Genomic DNA, 19,447 nt, shown 5'->3' on the forward strand with positions numbered 1-19,447 from the left:
ATCCTCCAAGTCTGGATCTGAACTAGTCGGGGCCGGAGGCGCCACGGAGGGCCCCACGCAACGAGAGGGATCAGTCGGCGCCCTAGGAGGGGTAGGATGAGACCCCCAGCGAGGCCTGCAAAGCCGCCGCGTATGTCTCCACCTGGACTCTCGACGCCCCCTCACCGGGAAACGGTGGATAGGAGGACGACATGTGGGCCGCATCACCCGCGGAGAGCCCACGACCCCGGAAGGCCGAACACCAGCCCCCGAGGACAAACTGCGACACTTACCCACCAGGGAGCGCCGCTCTCGCGACATCGGAGGATAAAGATGACGACCAGGGCTGTAACTGAAGCCTCCTGCCGAAGCAGATCGAGGGGAGGTGGTCGACCTGGAGAGACGCGCCGATAGAAGTTTCATGCGGCGCTCCCGCCGCGACTTCTGCTTCAACCGTTGATACGCCTCGCAATCAGTGGTGCCGTGATCCTCCCCCAAACACCACATCCAAATGAGATGAGGGTCCGTCGCAGACATAAGACGCCCACACGACTTGCAAGTCTTGAAGCTCGAAGGCATTCGCACATTGTTCCACCAGATAAAAGACAATTGTGAAGACCGGTTCAGCGTTGCACGCGGAAAAGGAAAAAACTGACGTAGGTGCGCCGGGGTGGGGCTTATGTGACCTCGCTGACGTCACGTGTGCGAACGCCTGGGCAGAGTCACGTGATGTCGCCCTGCCCCCAGAGCGCAGAGATGTTGTGGCAAAAAGTTTCCGGACCCAGTCTCACGCCTGGGGATAATTCTACGTGAAGGAATCTGCGGCTAGTAGTCTATCAGATACTCCATGCAGCTGCGTCGTTATATGGGTACTACAGACCAATGAGGAAGCATCTATGAACACTATAGTTTGCAGAGGATTGAAGGATGTCACACCTCAAGCCTAGAAGGTCCATCCACTGGTGCAGGACTATGGAATTGATAGGAATAACTGCACCCAAGCTGAAAAGTTCCACTGGCGTTCTAGCCACCGATATCACAGGCACCACTGGAGCCCCTATTTTGCCAACTAGGATGCAGAACCAACAAGATGTAAGAGGCCATGATGCATTTCAGACCTGTACGATATGTACAACCTCCCCATCCATGATCGCAAGGACCAAATCATGGACAAGTGTCACTGTAAGCCAATTATAATCCTTGACCAGCACCAGGGACTCTGCTTTAACAGGTCAGTCATTCAAGCATGAAAAAGTATTGGCTTCCAAGAGCGTCAGTCATGGAGCAACCACCACCAATACTTTCGCAAAAACATGAGCATGGTCAGCCTGACTGACAAGACCATGGCGGAAAATGGTGATTAGGCAATGCCTAAAACCAAGACCATTGAAAGATGGACCTAGGCAGTCTGGAGATGCAACTGGACACTTCAGACACCAACTAGATGTTTCTGTTCAGGTCCAGCAGACCTTGGCTCAAACAGCACAGTGAACATTCTCTGCCAAATGAACAAGTTTACAAGGCAGCAATCCAGGACAGGCGCCACCTCTATGGCCCTTTTGTTACGCAGAATAAGGACTTCTCCAAAACCAAGCATTGGCTTCACAGCATGATATCTTGGAAGGCAAACTATCGTCAGGATAGAGGGCCACAAAGGAAAGAGTGCAGCCACTGTGGATGGACTGGATGACCCAGTGGTCCTTTGTCTGCAAAGTTTTGAAGCAACATTTTCAGCAGAGGGAGCTACATCTGTTGTAGGCAACCTGCAGCTCCGCCCCTGCCATGACTAACAAGTGAGGCACCGCCAGTAATGTCTTATCTGGTAGAGACGATCTAGCTGCAGAAACCTTACCTTGGAATTATCCCCAGGCGTCAGTCTGGATTCTAATTTTTTTGTGAGCACTAACTCTGTGTGACAGCAGGTGGTGTAGTCCAGCAAAGCGTGAAGTCATTGGCATCATCCAAACTGGAAGTGACGTGTACAGGACCTGTTAAGGTGCCAACCTACCTTACTCATAAGTTTCTTTTCACAATGTCCCAGGCCAGAAACACGGCGCCCTGAAGAACACCGACCACGGTGTATGGAACAAGGCCCTGCAAAGGGGAGCAGCCTTTCACACTAAAATCAGTTTACAGAAGAATGGTTGGGTCGGTAAGGAATCTGTGGCTAAATAGAGCGACTACCAGATAAGGCATTACCGAAAGTAGGCAACTTTTTCATCTAATGGAGCCTATTAGCTGTAGATGCCTTACCTTAAAATGGATACCCAAACAATATCTTCCCGCCGGTGGGTCTACAAACCCCATTGAAACCAAAAAGTCTGCAAAACCGAAGGGCCAATCGTCCATACTGACAGACCCAAGAGTCCAGGCAATAGTGTTGGGTGAACGTGTGCAGGGAGGCCCACATTGCTGCATGGCAAATATTTAGGACCGAACTCCACGCATTAACGCAGTGGTTGCAGACTTTGATCTGTTGGAAGGAGCACGCAAGCCTCCGAAGGCTGCTTCTTGGGCAATGCGTGGCAGATTTTAATGCAGAGTGCGATGATCCATCAGAAGATGGTTAGTTTCTGCATGACGTTCTCTTTAATGGTCCCGACATATCCAACAAAGAGTTGATTGTCCACCTGCAACGGTTTTGTGCGGTTAAGCTAGAGCAACAATGCTTTTTGGGTCCAGCCGGTGGACTCTCTCCGCTTTAGAGGGATGAGGCAGAGCGTAAAAGGTAGGCAAGATTATGGACTGGCCAAAGTGGAACAGGGTTACTACTTTCGGCAAGAAGAACCATCTTATCTGGGAAGAAAGACGGGTAGGGAGGCAGCGATAACAGCGCCTGCAGTTCACTAACTTTCTAGGCATATGTAATTGCAAACAGAAAGGCCGATTTGATGGTGAGAAGCCAAACAGGGCAGATATGAAGAAGCGGCTCAAAGGGAGTGTACACCAGAAAAGTAAGAACCAAATTAAGTTCACTGAGGAATAATGAATAGAGTTGGTAGAAACGTGCTGGAGACCTTTAAGGAACCTATTTACAATAGGGGGCTCGTAGAGGGAAGGTTGATCTAGCAGCCACAGGAAAGCAGAGATGGTAGATAAGTAACCCTTTAACGTACCCCATGCAGAACCCTGCTGGGCAAGAGTAAGGATAAATAAGACATGGGAAAGGGAGGCAGATAAGGGGTCAATCTGTTTGGCTGTGCACCGTATCACAAGCTTATGCTAAAGGCTGGTGTATACTGTCTTGGTGGAAGGACACTGAGCTGCAAAGAATATTACAGACTTTGGATGGAAGGTCGAAAGTGGTCAACTGTTCCCGCTCAGTCTACACGCATGAAAGAGGAGTACCGATTGGTTCAGAAGCAGAATCCTCCCTACTGCTGCAACAGGAGATCGTCCCGAAGGGGCAGCCTGATCGGAGGACCGAAGGACATGCCCAACAGCTCGGGATACCAGATTCTCCAAGCCCGGTCCGGAGCCATAAGGATAACTTGAGCCTGGTCGTTTCATATCTTGAGAAGTCTGGGCAGGAGTCTTATAGGCAGAAAGGCGTACAACATGCCGGACCTCCACTAAAGACAACAAGCCTTTGCAATGCAATAGGTCTCACATTTCGCGAGTTTGAGCTATTGACATAGTAAATGACAATGCCTTTTATTTTTGTTTTCGTTTAAAAACAAAAAGGCATTGTCATTTACAATGTCAATAGCTTAAACTCTAGTACATGCGAGAGCTATTGCACTGCAAATGCTTGTTGCTCACTGGCACCATCGTTTTGCCATATTAGCCAAATGGGCGCGTAAGTCAACGTTTTCTAAAATGTACTAGTGCTATTTTGGCCTCAGTCCTAGATGAGACGCTGGGAATTATGGGATTATGGCCCACCTATTTGCAGAAGATGTTTGTTAATCAAATACGTCTTTGCATACTCTAGCCCACATATAAACCAACCAGAGAGCACATACAAGAAAATTAAGTATGTGTAAGAATGGGATGCCGGGCACCCTTAACCTCAGCCAGAAGTCGAGGTGAGGCAAATAAAAAGGAAAATGTTAAATCTTGGGACCGGTTGATTTAATGTAAAAATGGGGTAAAATCAGTGGGATTTGTGCAGTTCTGGCGTTATCCTGCCTGACATCAGGAAATTAAAAGCAAGAAAATAAAGACAAGACATGAGGCTTGGGAGTAGGCAGCACAGAGAGATGGGGCTGATAGGCGACAAGTGAAGATGGTTATAACAAAGAAGCCTTTATTCGGTGGAAAACAATGTGCTTGATGTGCTGAATGAGAACAGGGAAACTTGCTAATCATCCCTGCAAGTTTAGGGGAGCATAACTGTGCTAGAAATGTAGGTAAATACCTGTTTAACGTTAAATTAATCAGATTTGATGCACTTTACAATGCAGGTGAATAGAAAAAGCCAAACAAGAGCGTTGCGGGATGCCATTAGAGGTCACAACAAATACAGGTTGTCTCTTGTTGGTTGATGGAAAGGAGAGGCGGTGGTAAAATCATATTTTGAAGCCAAGCACAAACTCTATACTACAATATTTGAGTTAAATTATTTCATGGCGCAGAAGCCAAATAAGGAGACAGCAGTGGGAAGAGACTCTATAGTCTAATAAATAGAAGGCTCTCTTGCAGTTGGGGAGAGTAGCAAAATATTGACACCATGCAGTCAGAGAAGCACAAAGCGGAAATAAAATAACTGACACGTGGCCAAAGGTACGAAAGTCTGTATTATGCCTTTGATCCTCTTTTCGGTTTTAAGCACACATTTTGCACTGGTACCAATCGAAACCAGTCTACGTTTTTGTTTTGTTTTCCTTTTATAACTGAGTTTTCAGAGTTATGTGCACGTTGTGAATAAAAAGAAAGAACTGTTAATCAGCTTCAGTGTGGTAATAGAGGGGGTCAGGGAAGAGCAGTGCAATGACTTGGTCACCCCGAAGAAAAGTGGATCACGCTACTTACCCAATGCTGCCGCCCGCAGTAGCTGTTTTGAAGCACACTCCTGCGTCAGTCTACTCATTTGTAAGCACTGCACTCGTTCTTGCGGCGCGCCCCAAGGTGGATGCCGCCACAAGCGCGAGAGTGTGCTTCCAAAAAGAGCAGAGCAGAGCACCCGGCTAAAGGTCCTCCTATGCAGCGCATGCGCGCTGCGTAGGAGAGACCTAAAAAAGCGTCTCCTAGCAAGAGCAACCTTGGAAACTATAGCACAGAGAAGTTCGGACATTGTGCATTCTCAGCAATGGCAAACCGATCTAACCAAGGTTCTCTCGTCTGCTGAAAGATCTTGCGCCACCTTCGGATGGAGGCGCCATTTGTGATCAGCTAGGCATAGTCAGCTGAGTTTGTCCACTCTCGCCATCAGAGATCCAGTCAGTTGAACTGCCAGGGAAATGCCCTGATGTGCCAGCCAAGTCCAGAGACGCAAGGCCTATTGACGGTGAGTCCATGACCCCAGCGCCCTGATTGGTGCAGTACCTCATGGCAGTATTTTGTCCGTGAGCACCTGCAGGGTGGAAAGGCTTTCAATGTCAGTCAAATTGCTAGACGCTCCAACAGGTGGAGGTTTAGTCCAGAGTACACCGGAGACCAGAGTCCTCTGAGCTCCACCTCTCCCAGATGGCTTCCTCAGCACAGGAGTTGAGCATCTGTCACTACTATCAGATCTGGTTGGGAAGGAAGAGGGCTCTACCACTGACCCAATTATGGGTCGTTGACTACAGGACATGCTTTTTTGACAAAGTCGCCCGCACTTTTTGCTCACTGGTACGGATTGTGATTGGTATTGCGATGGGACCCTGCTAACCAGAGCAAGGGTGAGCATTTTGAATTTCTCCTTTTGGAAGAAATTGAGAGGGTGTAAGTCTAGGATAGGATGAAGGTCTCCATCCTTCTTGGGCATCAGGAAGTAGAGTGCACAGCATCGACGACCTAATTCTGCAGCCAGCACCCTCTCTATGGCTACTTTAGCTAAGAGGACCGCCACTTTCTGGCAGAGTAGGCAGATGTAAACCTACGTCAGACTGTCACAAGTAGGTGCGATGGGTGGAGGGAGGACCAAGCAGTCAGCTGTTATGGACCTCTAGTGGTGCAGGTGATGGCATATGCTGCCTCCAACTGGGAGCTGATGTACAGAGGGCAAACTAAAGAGGCTTGAAAGCTGTGGCTGCAGACAGTGGTGAACTGGCCTAATCTCAGTCTACCCGACCCACGAGGCCTGCGAGTGTCGTGTCCTCATCTACGCAGGAGCCAGGAAGGTTGCATGCTTTGGAGACTCGGCGGGTAGAAACCTGGCTGGAAGCTCCTTCCATGGCCACCAAAGAAGCAAAAAGGGTGACTGGGGTTGGCAAGGGGCTATAGATGGGCCTAAGACTTCGCTCCCGCTCTGCTGTCCTTGAAGGGCTCTAGAGCCGACGCCGCCTTGCTTCTGAAGACACTGGAGCTATCAAAGGGCATGTCCATGAGAGAAGCATGGACATACACTGAAAAGCCAGTGGTTCTCAACCGGGCATGATGCCCAAGGGCTACAGACAATGAAACAGCTCTGCACAGTGAGTCAGTCGTATACAGTACACAGCGAATGGCGAACTTCGCTGCGTTTCTCCCGTCCGCAATAGCTTAGGGGTATGGCTTAAGCATCCCCCAAGACCTTAGGCACCATCTGCGGAACAAAGTACCAGAGTGAGAGGGAGTATTGTCCCAAAAAGCATGGGGTTTCATCGACTGCTGTACAAGGTAAGCTAGAAGAAAGCATCTTTCAAATGTATCAAGCTTCCTGGATTTACTGTCCAGTGGAGTGGTAGGGAATGCACCAGGATTTAGTTTGGTCACAGAGGGTTGGAACACCAAGCTCTAAATGGGTGGGGTGTTGGGTGAGGAAGTTGAGGTTGCCTGGGGTAGGGCAATGGCAGCTGGCTATTGCCCTATTCACAGGAGTCCCTGTGCAGGGCTTGAACCAGGCCCCGAATAGAATGTCTGTGATGGCTGCGATAAACAGTAGAATTAGTCTGGATGGATGACTCCTGGTTGAAGCACCTCCGTCAAAACATTCGCCTGACAGCCACAGAGGGTAGAGTAAGGTCCAGGACCTCGGCCGCAACCCTCACCATCCTTGCAAAGAAGCCTTTCTCCTCTGTAGCCAAGGAAGGAGGAGACACCAAGCCAATCTGCGGAGTTGTCCAGTCCCATGGCATCTGCCAAATTCTCACACCAGTTGACCTCATTGGGGGTCTAGAGGCTGGTATTCATAAGGGTCCAGTGACCCTCCCAATCTTCCCCAAGCACTAACACATAGGAATAGGGCTCTGTCCTGCAGGGAATGGCTCAAATTGGGGCCGGACAACACCCATCCTGCTCTGTGCCAAAGTTGGGGATAAGACTAGGGTGATACTGTAGGAAAGTGGGTTTCTGTTGCAGTAACCCCCCTCACGTTTTGCCAGACTACTGATGCACTTTTCCTTGGTGTGCCCTGGGTCCCAGGGCCTGTGTTCTTCCCCCACAAACTTACTGAATTGGCATCTCTGGCCACAGGTCAGCACCTGGTAAGTGGTACCACAGGTACCTAGGGCACTGTGACCAGGGAAGACCTCTAAGGGCTGCAGCACTTATTGTGCCACCCTTAGAGGCCTTGTACCCTGACACTCATACTGCCTTGGCAGGCTGCGTGTCTTGGTGCAAAACAAAGTGAAGTCGACCTGGCACACATCCCTGTGTGCCATGCCCACAACACACTGCCCTGGCATACATCAAAAGGGACTGGGAAGGCTTGGGTCCTGTCACTATCCGGCCTGGACCACTCTCAATAAAGTAAACAAACAAAGTGGCCGGACAGCTTGAGTTTAGATACTAATTCAGCGCCTAGTTCAATGAATTACCAGGGTGAACAGACACGTGTCTGGAATTACTTTTTTATTTTATAAAAAGATTAGAATTTTTTTTTCCTTATAGCGTCAAAAAGCACAACAAGACATTTAACGGATTTTACAAACAATACATTCCATAAATTGAAAGCAACAATTTAATTCCGGCACCCGACTCCGTGTGAACAGCGGTCTGTTCACACGGAGTCGGGTGCCGGAATTAAACGCTTCTGAATCGCCACAGAGAACGCACAAGTCCAGGCGGCGGCCGCCGCTTGAACAAGCGTCCATGAAGGGACTTATGCCCGTATAACGAAGCTTTCCTGATCTGCATAGTGCATAACTGACGTGTGTCGGCACCCCTCCTAGTGATCGTCTTTGGCGCACCATTGAGGGAGTGATCCAAACCCCCAGCCAATAAGTGACAACGACCCCCCAGTCCATGTCCTGAGGAGAACCAGTCAAATACACTTGGGTTTGAAACGCGTCGACGTCCTTCCCTGCAAGATACCAATGTTTTAAGGCTCGATAGGAATGTAACTAATACATGTGCAAACTGCAGAATTGCCTCCTTGTAATTCCTATTCGTTGTAGCACTTGGTGATAAATGCACTGTGTATCTTTTTGCAGATGATAAACAAGTAGGCCAGTACTCCATTCTGTTAGACCACTTGCTTGTTCCATATTCAGGATTGGTGCCTCATAGATCACTCAACTCGAGGCATAGTACAGTTGTCTATGAAAAGTATATTGTTTTGGATTTCACTGGTGGAAACCCCCATTGATTTGTATTGTTGCTTTCAATTTATGGAATGTATTGTTTGTAAAATCCGTTAAATGTCTTGTTGTGCTTTTTGACGCTATAAGGAAAAAAAAAATTCTAATCTTTTTATAAAATAAAAAAGTAATTCCAGACACATGTCTGTTCACCCTGGTAATTCATTGAACTAGGCGCTGAATTAGTATCTAAACTTAAGCTGTCCGGCCACTTTGTTTGTTTACTGGCATACATCAGTCACCCCTCTAGCTGGGTGCCCTATGCCAGTGGTGAGGGTACAGGGGAGTGACCCGTGAACCCCTACAGTACCCAGGTCCATTCCTGGGCACTGAGTGCAGTGCTGCCATTAAGAGTATATGGTGCTGGGAGTTTGTCATTACGATTATGGCTGCACTGAAGACTGGGAAGTTTGGTATCAAACTTCTCAGCACATTAAACCCACACTGATGCCAGTGTGGGATTTAATGTAAAATGCACGACAGAGGGCATCTTAGGGATGCCCCCTGAAACTCAACCAACTCCTAGTGACCTGACTGAGTGGCTGCCTAGGCTGCCACCACCAGACATGTTTCTGGACCCCTGGGTCGAGATCTTGCTGCTCTCGGGGGTCTGAAACAATGCACATCCTGGGATGAGGTGCCAAGCTCCCTCCCCCAGGATGGGCAGGGTTCACGAAGTGGAAGGCATGCCACCTTTGTGAGCCTCTACAGACCATTTGCTGCTTTCAGCAACTGGTCCCCCACGGGTTCTACCCCCCACTTTGAACGGGAGAACCAGCAGGAAAAACAAGTGAGGAAGAGAGGTGTGCCCACCTCTGCCAACTCCACCCCTAAGGTGGGAGAGGCGAGGTGAAGCACAACCTCGAGTCCCCGCCATCTTGAGGATGGGGGGACCCAGCCAACCAGGGACAAACTCTTGCCCCCTCCCACTGGAGTGTGGCAAAATAGGGGGTGTACCCACCCCAGGGAAGGGACCCATTGGTACCTGCCCTTTACCTACCTGTAACGCCCCTAAATTTAGTATTATGGGGCACCCTGAACCTTCCTTCCTCAGATACAGCAACCACAAGAAAAGAATGACGAGAAGCCGTGCAGAGCTAACAAGGACGACGCCCACCGACTTGGCCCCAGCCCTACAGGCCTGTCTCCCCTCGAACCTGCTCCTGCGAAACCCCGGCGTGTCTAGCGGCCAGCAACCTCAAAAACCCCAGAGAACCTGCCTGCATTCACTTCCCAAGCGGTTTCTCCCGTGAACACCGGACGTGTTTGAGCTGCAGCTTCTGGTGCCAGCCAGAAACTGCGAAACCAGCACACTCTGCACCCGCTCAGCCCAGCCCGTGTTTGAGTGAACAGACACCACGAGGAGGTCCCCCCCCCAGCTATCCTGAACAGATATCCGGCGACCCCTGACCTGTCTCAAGCTCCAGACGACACCTGCAGCCTCAATCCAGAGGACACCCCCTACCGTGACCAGAGCGGGTAAGAAAATCCGACATCCCAAGACACCCCTGTGGGGACATTGCCAGGAAACCAAAGAGGCAGTTGGAAAGCTGGGTCAAAGCAGCCCAGCCTCAGGAAGACCACTCGAAGGCCACGAAGTCACTGCCCCCAGGTCAGGGTAAGCAAGATCAGAAAAAGCCTAAAAAGGAAAAACAAAAAAAAGCACACAGAAATTTGCAGTTGCTCCACTTGAGGAAACTCAAAACATTCATAATTCGACTGTATGAGCAATGTCAGTAGGATTCCTTAATGCACATTGGCGCTTATACACACATGCACCCTAGATGGTGGAAAGCACACTAGCATTCATTCTTTGTGACGAATAAACCTTTGGCCGACTGGCGAGGCGGAGGTACCATTGTATTTTAGCAAATTAAATTGGGGTAACAAAAAATACCTTTTAAGTACGGAGAAAAGTGAGAAACCAAAAGTGATCCAAATCTTCATATCCTCCCCAAGATAAAAAAAAAAAGCAGCTTGTATTTGGCAGTTGGTGGCAGTGTGTCTTTATAATAAAAGGAGAAACTCAGACAGGGTTAGTCGACGATTTTTAAAGTGACCATCATTTGGATTAATCTGCCTGTAGTAAAATCATTCGTGAGGATAGAGAGCAGTAAAATATAATAATGACCAGAGCCTATATTACACTCTCCTGTTCTCCACCGCTTCACGCCTTTCACTGGGGGCATCCGAGTCAGCGTGCCCTATTACAATGACCGCGTTTCACCCAGTGCAGGAATGCACCCACATCAGCCCAGGGAACCCTGCGTTCATGAAATGAGGCCTGGATGTTTAGAGCTTCCTTTCACTTTGCAGGTACTAACCCGGCCTGCATTTAAAACTGCCAGAGATCTCTTTTCAAGCGGGTGCACTCTGTGGCTGCACCCGCTAGCAGGGGTGGGGGGGGATATGACTGAGCCCTTGTGACCTCTTTCAAGTGGTGCCATGGAGTGGGAGGTTGCACTGTCTACTTCAGGGTCTATAATACCGTACAGGTGCAAAGCAAAATGATTCATTTGGAGGGGCAAGCGGAGATCGTGGTGGCGCACACTGAGCAGCAGCACTATTACGTACGGGCTATCCAAGTGTCTGCGACCCCTTTTTTAATGCCAAAGTCTCCACCGGGGCAAAAAAAAACAAAATAAAGGCTTGCGAGTAATGGGGAGAGTATGTAGCCTTACTGCTAGAGCAGTCAACCTCGAAGCGCGGAACCTGGTACGAGTCTCAGCAACGACAATCATCAAATGATTGTGGGCAAATCACGGGGAGATTGTGTTAATAGGTAACCAAACTGGTCCTCATGTAAAGCACTCGGATATCCGATATCTTCAGGTCAAGTTTGAGCTATATAAAACTCTTTAAAAAATAAATGACACTTCGTAGAAAATAGGCTTGGTGCTGCTCTGGTCTCATTTGGTTTCCTGCTTTACTTCCCTCCCCTGCTGTCACCCTCCCACCCCACTCATGTAGGGTTTCCCATCGGTCCATACCCTAACAAGTCCTGTGGTCTGGGATCCCGTGGGGGTCAGCGGCAGCTATCCAAGGGGTCTGCAACAGCTTAGAAAATTAACTATTAAGAGATTACTAAAGAGTATATAAACAAAGCAAAATGTAAGACTAAGCATTTTAAAAACACTCCGTAACTTTTAAGGAATTTGAAACTGGAGGCTAAAACTTAAGTTGGTGTTCTCATTGATTTGTGGAAGCAGTGAAGTACATCAAACATAACATACTATATACAATGGGTGGCCTCAGTTGAATTTAGAACTCCAACCGTCCTATGAAAATTACAAATCGTTTTCTTTTCGTTCGAAAATTCAATACAATATTTCATCATTTGTGTATTGGATTGATGAATGCTTGTTTCTGTACTTCAATGTATTGTTTTGAGGTTCAAATCATTGAAACTACCAAATCCAGGCTCTCCAGCTTCCAATAATGACTCAGTGGGCGTGCCCCGATTCCCATAAGGAGTCCGTGGGCGTGCCCCGATTCCCATAAGGAGTCCGTGGGCGTGCCCCGATTCCCATAAGGAGTCCGTGGGCGTGCCCCGATTCCCATAAGGAGTCCGTGGGCGTGCCCCGATTCCCATAAGGAGTCCGTGGGCGTGCCCCGATTCCCATAAGGAGTCCGTGGGCGTGCCCCGATTCCCATAAGGAGTCCGTGGGCGTGCCCCGATTCCCATAAGGAGTCCGTGGGCGTGCCCCGATTCCCATAAGGAGTCCGTGGGCGTGCCCCGATTCCCATAAGGAGTCCGTGGGCGTGCCCCGATTCCCATAAGGAGTCCGTGGGCGTGCCCCGATTCCCATAAGGAGTCCGTGGGCGTGCCCCGATTCCCATAAGGAGTCCGTGGGCGTGCCCCGATTCCCATAAGGAGTCCGTGGGCGTGCCCCGATTCCCATAAGGAGTCCGTGGGCGTGCCCCGATTCCCATAAGGAGTCCGTGGGCGTGCCCCGATTCCCATAAGGAGTCCGTGGGCGTGCCCCGATTCCCATAAGGAGTCCGTGGGCGTGCCCCGATTCCCATAAGGAGTCCGTGGGCGTGCCCCGATTCCCATAAGGAGTCCGTGGGCGTGCACTGATTCCCATAAGGACTCCCTGGGCGTGCCCAGATTCCCATAAGGACTCCCTGGGCGTGCCCAGATTCCCATAAGGACTCCCTGGGCGTGCCCAGATTCCCATAAGGACTCCCTGGGCGTGCCCCGATTCCCATAAGGACTCCCTGGGCGTGCCCCGATTCCCATAAGGACTCCCTGGGGGTGCCCCGATTCCCATAAGGACTCCCTGGGGGAGCCCTGATTCCAATAATGAATCAATGGGGGTGCTCAGATTCCAATAATGACTCCATAGGAGTGCCCGGATTCCAATAATGCCTCCGCGGGAGGTCCCCAGATATCAGTTAGGATTTAGTGGGGATAATCAAAAGTTTAAGAACTAATGTGCTAGATAAACACCATAACAGTAAACCCCACTGAACTAAAGAAAAAGAGCCAGGGCCCACCACGCTTTCTGTAACGTATCACTTTGCCTTACCTCTCTGGGTCATCAAACTCCCGCCCTTCTTTACAGAGGCACTTTTGCTCATCACAATGCTGGTAACGCTGAAGAAGGTCTTGATATGCATTATCCTCCATCTCCCATGCAGCGTCTCTGAAAAGGTTTCATCACATGTTAAACACTGAACATTTAACACCACTAGTATGAAAGTATGAGTGAGCAGAAGTCTGCCAACAGCTGAAGGGGGCTTTATCTTACTTTAGGTTCATTTAAGGGTTGGGGCAATGGGAAGCCTCCATCTTAGGGCAGGTATGTCGTCCAATGGGCAATTAGCACACCAGGAACTTGCACATTAAGGTACAGATTTGTTTTAATTTGTATTCACTTTGATCTGGCAAATTGTTTTAATATGAAACTCCGACAGCTTGGCATGGTTAGGGCAGCCCTCACGGATAAAGGGATGTTGTTCCTGGTCATGGGTGCATAGATGGAGATGGCCTGTTGGCTTAGTTTGTTTTCCCTTTTCTTGAACTTTTTAGTTAGCATTCTGATGGTGGCACGGCTGTGGGTGAGTTAACTGCCAATAGAGACGGTGAGCTTGTCAGCCACATAGGCAGGGGTGTACCACAGACTGAAAAGGCTACTTCTGTTACTACTTCCAGCAATTAATTATGCAAGTACGCACAATAGGCACTTTCTGTAAGAGTGAAACAGGAAGTTGAGGGAAACTGATCCTGTACCAAATACTGCATTCACTCTTAAGAGTAGCAAATAAAGTGCATATCTACCAGCTACCAATAAAGCAGCAAGATTAGGAGGACCTCCCACAACAAAAACACAGCACAAAAAAACCTGCTCTAACCCTTGCCTACATGTTCCCTGTAGTCACCCACACGACTACCAGTAATACATAGTTGGTAACATTGGATGAAAGGAGTGTTTTGCAGCTCAATAGTGTGGCAAAACACTGTTGTGATATGAAGCACAGAAAAATGGCCAGTCCTCTCATTGTTGTCAGCTTTGAAGCAGAATATCACAACTATCCTCACCCTTAGGATTAATTAGTAAAGTGGGTACACTGGTCTTGTAAACGATTCCTTGTCTGCGGTTTGCATTATTTTGGTGATGAAGAACATTGGCTGTTACCAAGCAAATTGCGAGAATGGCTAAAACTTTAACGTAGAGCCAAAGCTAGATCAAGGCTCTGAAGTGAAACCCTGCGCCACAAAATTAGTTTCTTCTGTCCTGCTTTGATTACTTGTAACATCATCTAAATTGTTGCCCTGTTGTGAATGCACTATTATGTTTGGCAGCACGTGTAAACAGTTGTGTATTTGGTCTGCTTGTGCCTTTGGCATTGCTTTTCCCCGATAAGCAGTGTTGCAAAATTTACAAATATTGCACTGAAGTTTTAAGATGAGAACACTTTTCCCTGTACACCTTTCCACTTGAACTTTCAATATATTTCTGCTGGACAGTGGTACCAAACAACGGCAGGTATTGGAACAGTAGTGCACGTGACTGATTTGGTGAAACGTGAAGTGAGGTACAGTACCCATGGTCCGCCGTTGTGACTGTATTCCTGGTAGTTGTGCATACCCCCAACTATCACCGACATATTATGAGAATGACTGACCTAATATTGGCCAACACGGACTTAATGGTGGCTGCCTCTGGCACAATAAAGTCCTTCGCCGATGTTGTGAGCATCCTGGCTATTATGGCACGGTGGTACCTCTGATATTATGGTGAGCTTTAGTGGCATATTACAGGCATCCTTGGCATTCTGGTGAGCATTCATGGTCTGGACAGATTCTGTCCATGTGCAGGATTTTTAGATGTGAGTACTTAATGAAAAACAACAAGCTGATAGCTAACATCAGTTTTTACTAAAAATGAAAACCAGCATTTTGAAGCCGATAATTGTTTCTTTCTGAAAACAAATTTAGAAAATGGAGTTTGTCAAAAATGGAAGATGAATTTCAAAGAAAAATGTTTTTAGAAAATAAAATGCTGATAAAAATAAATGTTGCATTTCAGAAACATTTAAAGCGGATAGTCGAATGTTAACTCAAAATGAGTTGTGGAGACTTACTGCTGTTATTATGTATGCGCTGCTTCTGGTGTCATTTCATTAACCATGTGCTTGAACTGCAGATTGCAAACACAAGGAGATGGACGGCGTGCTGAAACTTTTCAAAACACTCACCCCCAGCCACAGATCTGGGTTGATACCATCATCAGTCTTTAGCTCACCCTGCCACCCCAGTTCATACACAGCTATATGCAAATCAGTGTTGACCCTGTGCCTCATGGGAACAGTCCAGCCCGAACTGCCAAGCCACGTCTTCCCTGTACTGGAAACAAGCATCCTGGGACCGGTTTCGCCCTAAGTTGTCAGGGTATGCCCAGACGTGGGCCCCTTGCTCACTGGATTCAAGCTAGCATGGCTGATGAGGGCTGTTAGCCCGAAACGGGTCCCAGGAATCTGGTTTCCGGTCCAGGGAAGACATGGATAGGCAATTCGGGCTGGACTGTTTCCATGAGGCGCAGGGTCAAGACTGATTTGCAAATAGCTGTGACTGAACTGGGGTGGCGAAGTGAGCTAAAGAACGATGATGGATTCAACCCAGATCTGTGGCTGGGGTTGAGTGTCTGAATAGTTTCAGCGCTCCGACCATCATCTCCTTGTGTTTGCTTTGTTCGGCCTAAGTTGGCAGGGTATGCCCAGACCTGGGTCTCGTGCTCACTTTGCCACAAAATTCGAGCAAGCCTAGCTGATGAGGGCTGTTAGCCCGAAACCCGTCCCAGGATGCTTGTTTCCGGTCCAGAGAAGAAGACGAGGCTTGGCAATTTGGGCTGGACTGTTCCCATGAAGCACAGGGTCAGACTGATTTGCATATAGCTGTGTCTGAACTGGGATGGCGAAGTGAGCTAAAGAACGATGATGGATTCAACCCAGATCTGTTGACTGGGGCGAGTTTCTGAAAAGTTTCAGCGCTCCATCCATCATCTCCTTGTGTTTGTCTTGAACTGCATATTGACAAGTTTCCCGACTTTTCTGTGGTCACTATTGTACTGGGATAACATTTGTTAGTAGCTTCAAATGAATTTCCTTGACCAGAAGTAGAGCTCATTATAAAAAAGTTTGGAGACCACTGTTTACAGGCTAGTCACTTCCTTTGTGCCACAGGCTGTCCTAAGAAGTTTTAGTTAGCATTAAACCCCAGGTGGTGGATTCCTGATGTTAGTGTGCACTATCCAATAAATAAGTTAGATGTAATAATATTGCTACATCTCGTTCAATGTTTGCTTTCATGATTCAAAGAACAAGACTTCTTGTTCATACATCATGTCCATGATAGACCGTAACATGCCTCAATTTATCGATCAGCCCCTTTTCAAGTGCCTATGGGAAGGCCTGATTATACGCACACACAAACCAATCAGTCATAAAGTAGGCATAATCTAGCGTCTTCTAAAGTATCCCAAGCTGTCAATGTGGGGTTGGTGGGGGGTCCAAATGTAAGGGTTAGGGGTCTATCTTGCTTAGGCTTCTACACCTGGTCCCAGAGGGCCGGTCTATCACTGCTGTCCACACGTGTCCATAATTTGACTTCTCTAATGGACCCCTTTGCCAGAACATGCTGTTCTGCAGCTCTCAAATATGCCAGAAAGTCTGGGAGTGCACCTGCTTATTTAGGAAGCCAGACTTATATGCAAGCCTAATTCTGTTGAACAAGTTATTTACCTTGCGTAAGGTGCTTTCTGGTAGAGAATAACTGCGGATTCCTCGCCTTTTGAATATTCCCCAGGTGTCGAAGTGGATCATGAAAGTTGAGTAGTCCTCTGTGCACCAGTATGTGGCACTGTGCAGCTTTGCACTGATGCCATTCCGCTCCAGAAATTTGGTGCGGGGTCTATATAAGAGTCACTCCCGTGCTCTGTCAATTGCTTTCGAGGCCGTCTCTGCCCCCAGATTTAGAGCCCCATCCGCAAATTGTCTTTGACCAGTGTGTAGGTTCGTACACATGATCTTATTAATGGCAGGAGTCTAATTCACAGAACTGGGAGGAGGGGTAGGTCAGTGCAGAATCGCAATTGGAGTCGCTACAGAAAGGGTTACCAAAGGTAATTAGCGATTTCTTCTGATTAAGACATCAAACTGCAGAATCCTCACCTTTTGAACAGACACCAAAGCAGTACCTAGGAGGAGATGGTCTGAATTGTATAAAACCATGAGGTTATCTAGGAAGAAGCAGGTGAAATGACCCGGTCAGCGAACCTCGGCGTCCAGGCAGTAGTGCTCCATGATCATATGGAGACACCCACATAGCCGTCTAGCAGATGTCCAGGGCAGGAACTCTGCGTACCAACTCAGAGGAGGCAGCCTTGGAGGATATTAATCCTTCCGGAGGCTGCCTTTTGACAAATGCGTAGCAGAGCTGATACAGAGAACAATCCACTGGGAAATGGTCCTTTTCTGCACAGCTTTGCTTTTTTTTTTTGTTTTACTCCAGTGAGTAACAGGAAGGGGCAGCCTGATCAGAGGATCGATGCTCCTTTTCAGAAGCTCAGGATACCAGACTCTCCTCGCCCAGTCCGGAGCCACAAGGATGACATGGGCCTGGTCGCTCCTGATCTTTAGAACCCTGGGCAGGAGTGGTATGGGCGGAAAGGCGTACAGCAAGACTGAGCTCAGAGTTGAAAGGCGTAGCCGAGCGATTGTCGCCTTGGAAATTCCAGCGCGCAGTCCTGATGTCGTCCACAGAACTGACGTCAGTGGAGCCATATGCCGATGTCAGCTTTCTACAGGAAACTTTTCCGCACACCAACGCGGAGACGTGCAAAAAACTGCGATAGCATAGGAACAGTGTGTTAAAAAGAAATAAATCACTGAAAAAGCACCCAGTACTCGAAGGGACTGAAGGGAGCTCACAGAGTACATACTGCGAGCAAGGGCCCCTCCTCGAGGGGGCAATGACTGCGGTACAAAATATATGACAAGCGAGGCACAGCAGGTCATCACAGGAGGGAAATTAAAATAACTACAATATTGAAGCAACATGTTGCAAGACAAGTCACTAGAAGTGAACAACCACCAGAAGTTCACCACACACAGACACTCCAGAGATTTAAGAACTGTAGCGCCAAGAGAACCCAATCCAACAGACTGCCAAAGAAAGGAGGCAGCATAGGTGTGGGCGGTGGGAGAGAATAAAAAACAGGATAACTCCACGCGCGAGTAGCACAGGAGGAAAAACAGGAGAAGTTAGTAAAAAGTATAGAACTGAACCACCTCAAAACGTGGACTGAGTGGAGAGCAAAAGGGCTCGAAAGCTGCCTAAAGAAGGTGCAAGAGCACGCCACCAACCAAACACTAGGATGGAGGGGAGTCCGAAGGGCCCCAATTAGAACACCACACCCTACCCCACAGTGAAGTGCGAGAGCACACCTCCGAAAGACCAAACCCGCCAGAAAGAGGGATGCTAGGTGGAAAGACACCATATGAAAAGGTCTTCGCAGAGTGGAGAGGATGGGTGGCGTTAAGTAATCTGCGGCTAGACTGTCTCTACCAGATATATCGTTACTGAAGGTAAGTAACTCTTCCATTTGATAGAGACAACTAGCCGCAGATTCCTTAACTTAGAATAGATTCCAAAGCCATACCCTATAGGAGGGTCTGCGAAACCACCATCATGTTCCAGGAGAACATATTCGTAAAGAGACTGACGAAAAAATGGTGAAAACCGCAATGCCAGGACAACAGGCATCAGACCCATGACCCACCTTAAGGAGCTTGAACAAGGGATGGTATAGACACCAAATCCAACGAGAGAGGGTGTGGGACCTCTCTCGCCCAGACAGACGAAAGGAAAACAGAACTAGAAAGTTCAGTGCCAACGTAAAACAATGCAGCGAGACCTTCAAAGAAGGATCCAGGCATCGTTCTCTATAACCCAAGAGGAAAGAAGTACCGAGGGTCAAAACAGGACAACGGTAGAGCATACCGCCTGAACACACACCACAGTGGAAGCCACAAGAAACAGGGGACAGTCGGAAGACTGTCGCCACAAGAACCGGAGCCACAGCATGAGGCCAGTGCATGGAAGTAAAAAACACCTTAATGTTTACTGCCTAGGACATGTGACAACAGTGGCAGGGCCGAGCCCAGAGCCTAGTGCCAACAGAGACAGCGGAGCCACCATTTGAGCAAAAGCTCAGGAGGAAGGCATGCAGCTAAACGAGGTAAAAGGCACCACTGTGAGTAAATAACCTGCAAGGCTCTCAACACACAGAGGACACTATCCCCAAGGAAAGAGTAAG

At 48.5% G+C, this 19,447-nt stretch overlaps 1 protein-coding gene across 1 annotated transcript in view; it reads right to left on the reverse strand.

The window, feature by feature from the left end:
- The window catches only part of G2E3 (G2/M-phase specific E3 ubiquitin protein ligase), a 326,326-nt gene that overhangs the window by 129,643 nt on the left and 177,236 nt on the right, over positions 1 to 19,447 (reverse strand). The window contains exon 9 of the mRNA XM_078659417.1: positions 13,157 to 13,273. Within this exon, the coding sequence (XP_078515543.1) occupies positions 13,157 to 13,273 (117 nt within the window). The remainder of the gene's footprint in view (positions 1 to 13,156; positions 13,274 to 19,447) is intronic.

The sequence above is a fragment of the Lissotriton helveticus genome, chromosome 9 (assembly GCF_964261635.1).
Source record: "Lissotriton helveticus chromosome 9, aLisHel1.1, whole genome shotgun sequence".
NCBI classification, from domain to species: Eukaryota; Metazoa; Chordata; class Amphibia; order Caudata; family Salamandridae; genus Lissotriton; species Lissotriton helveticus.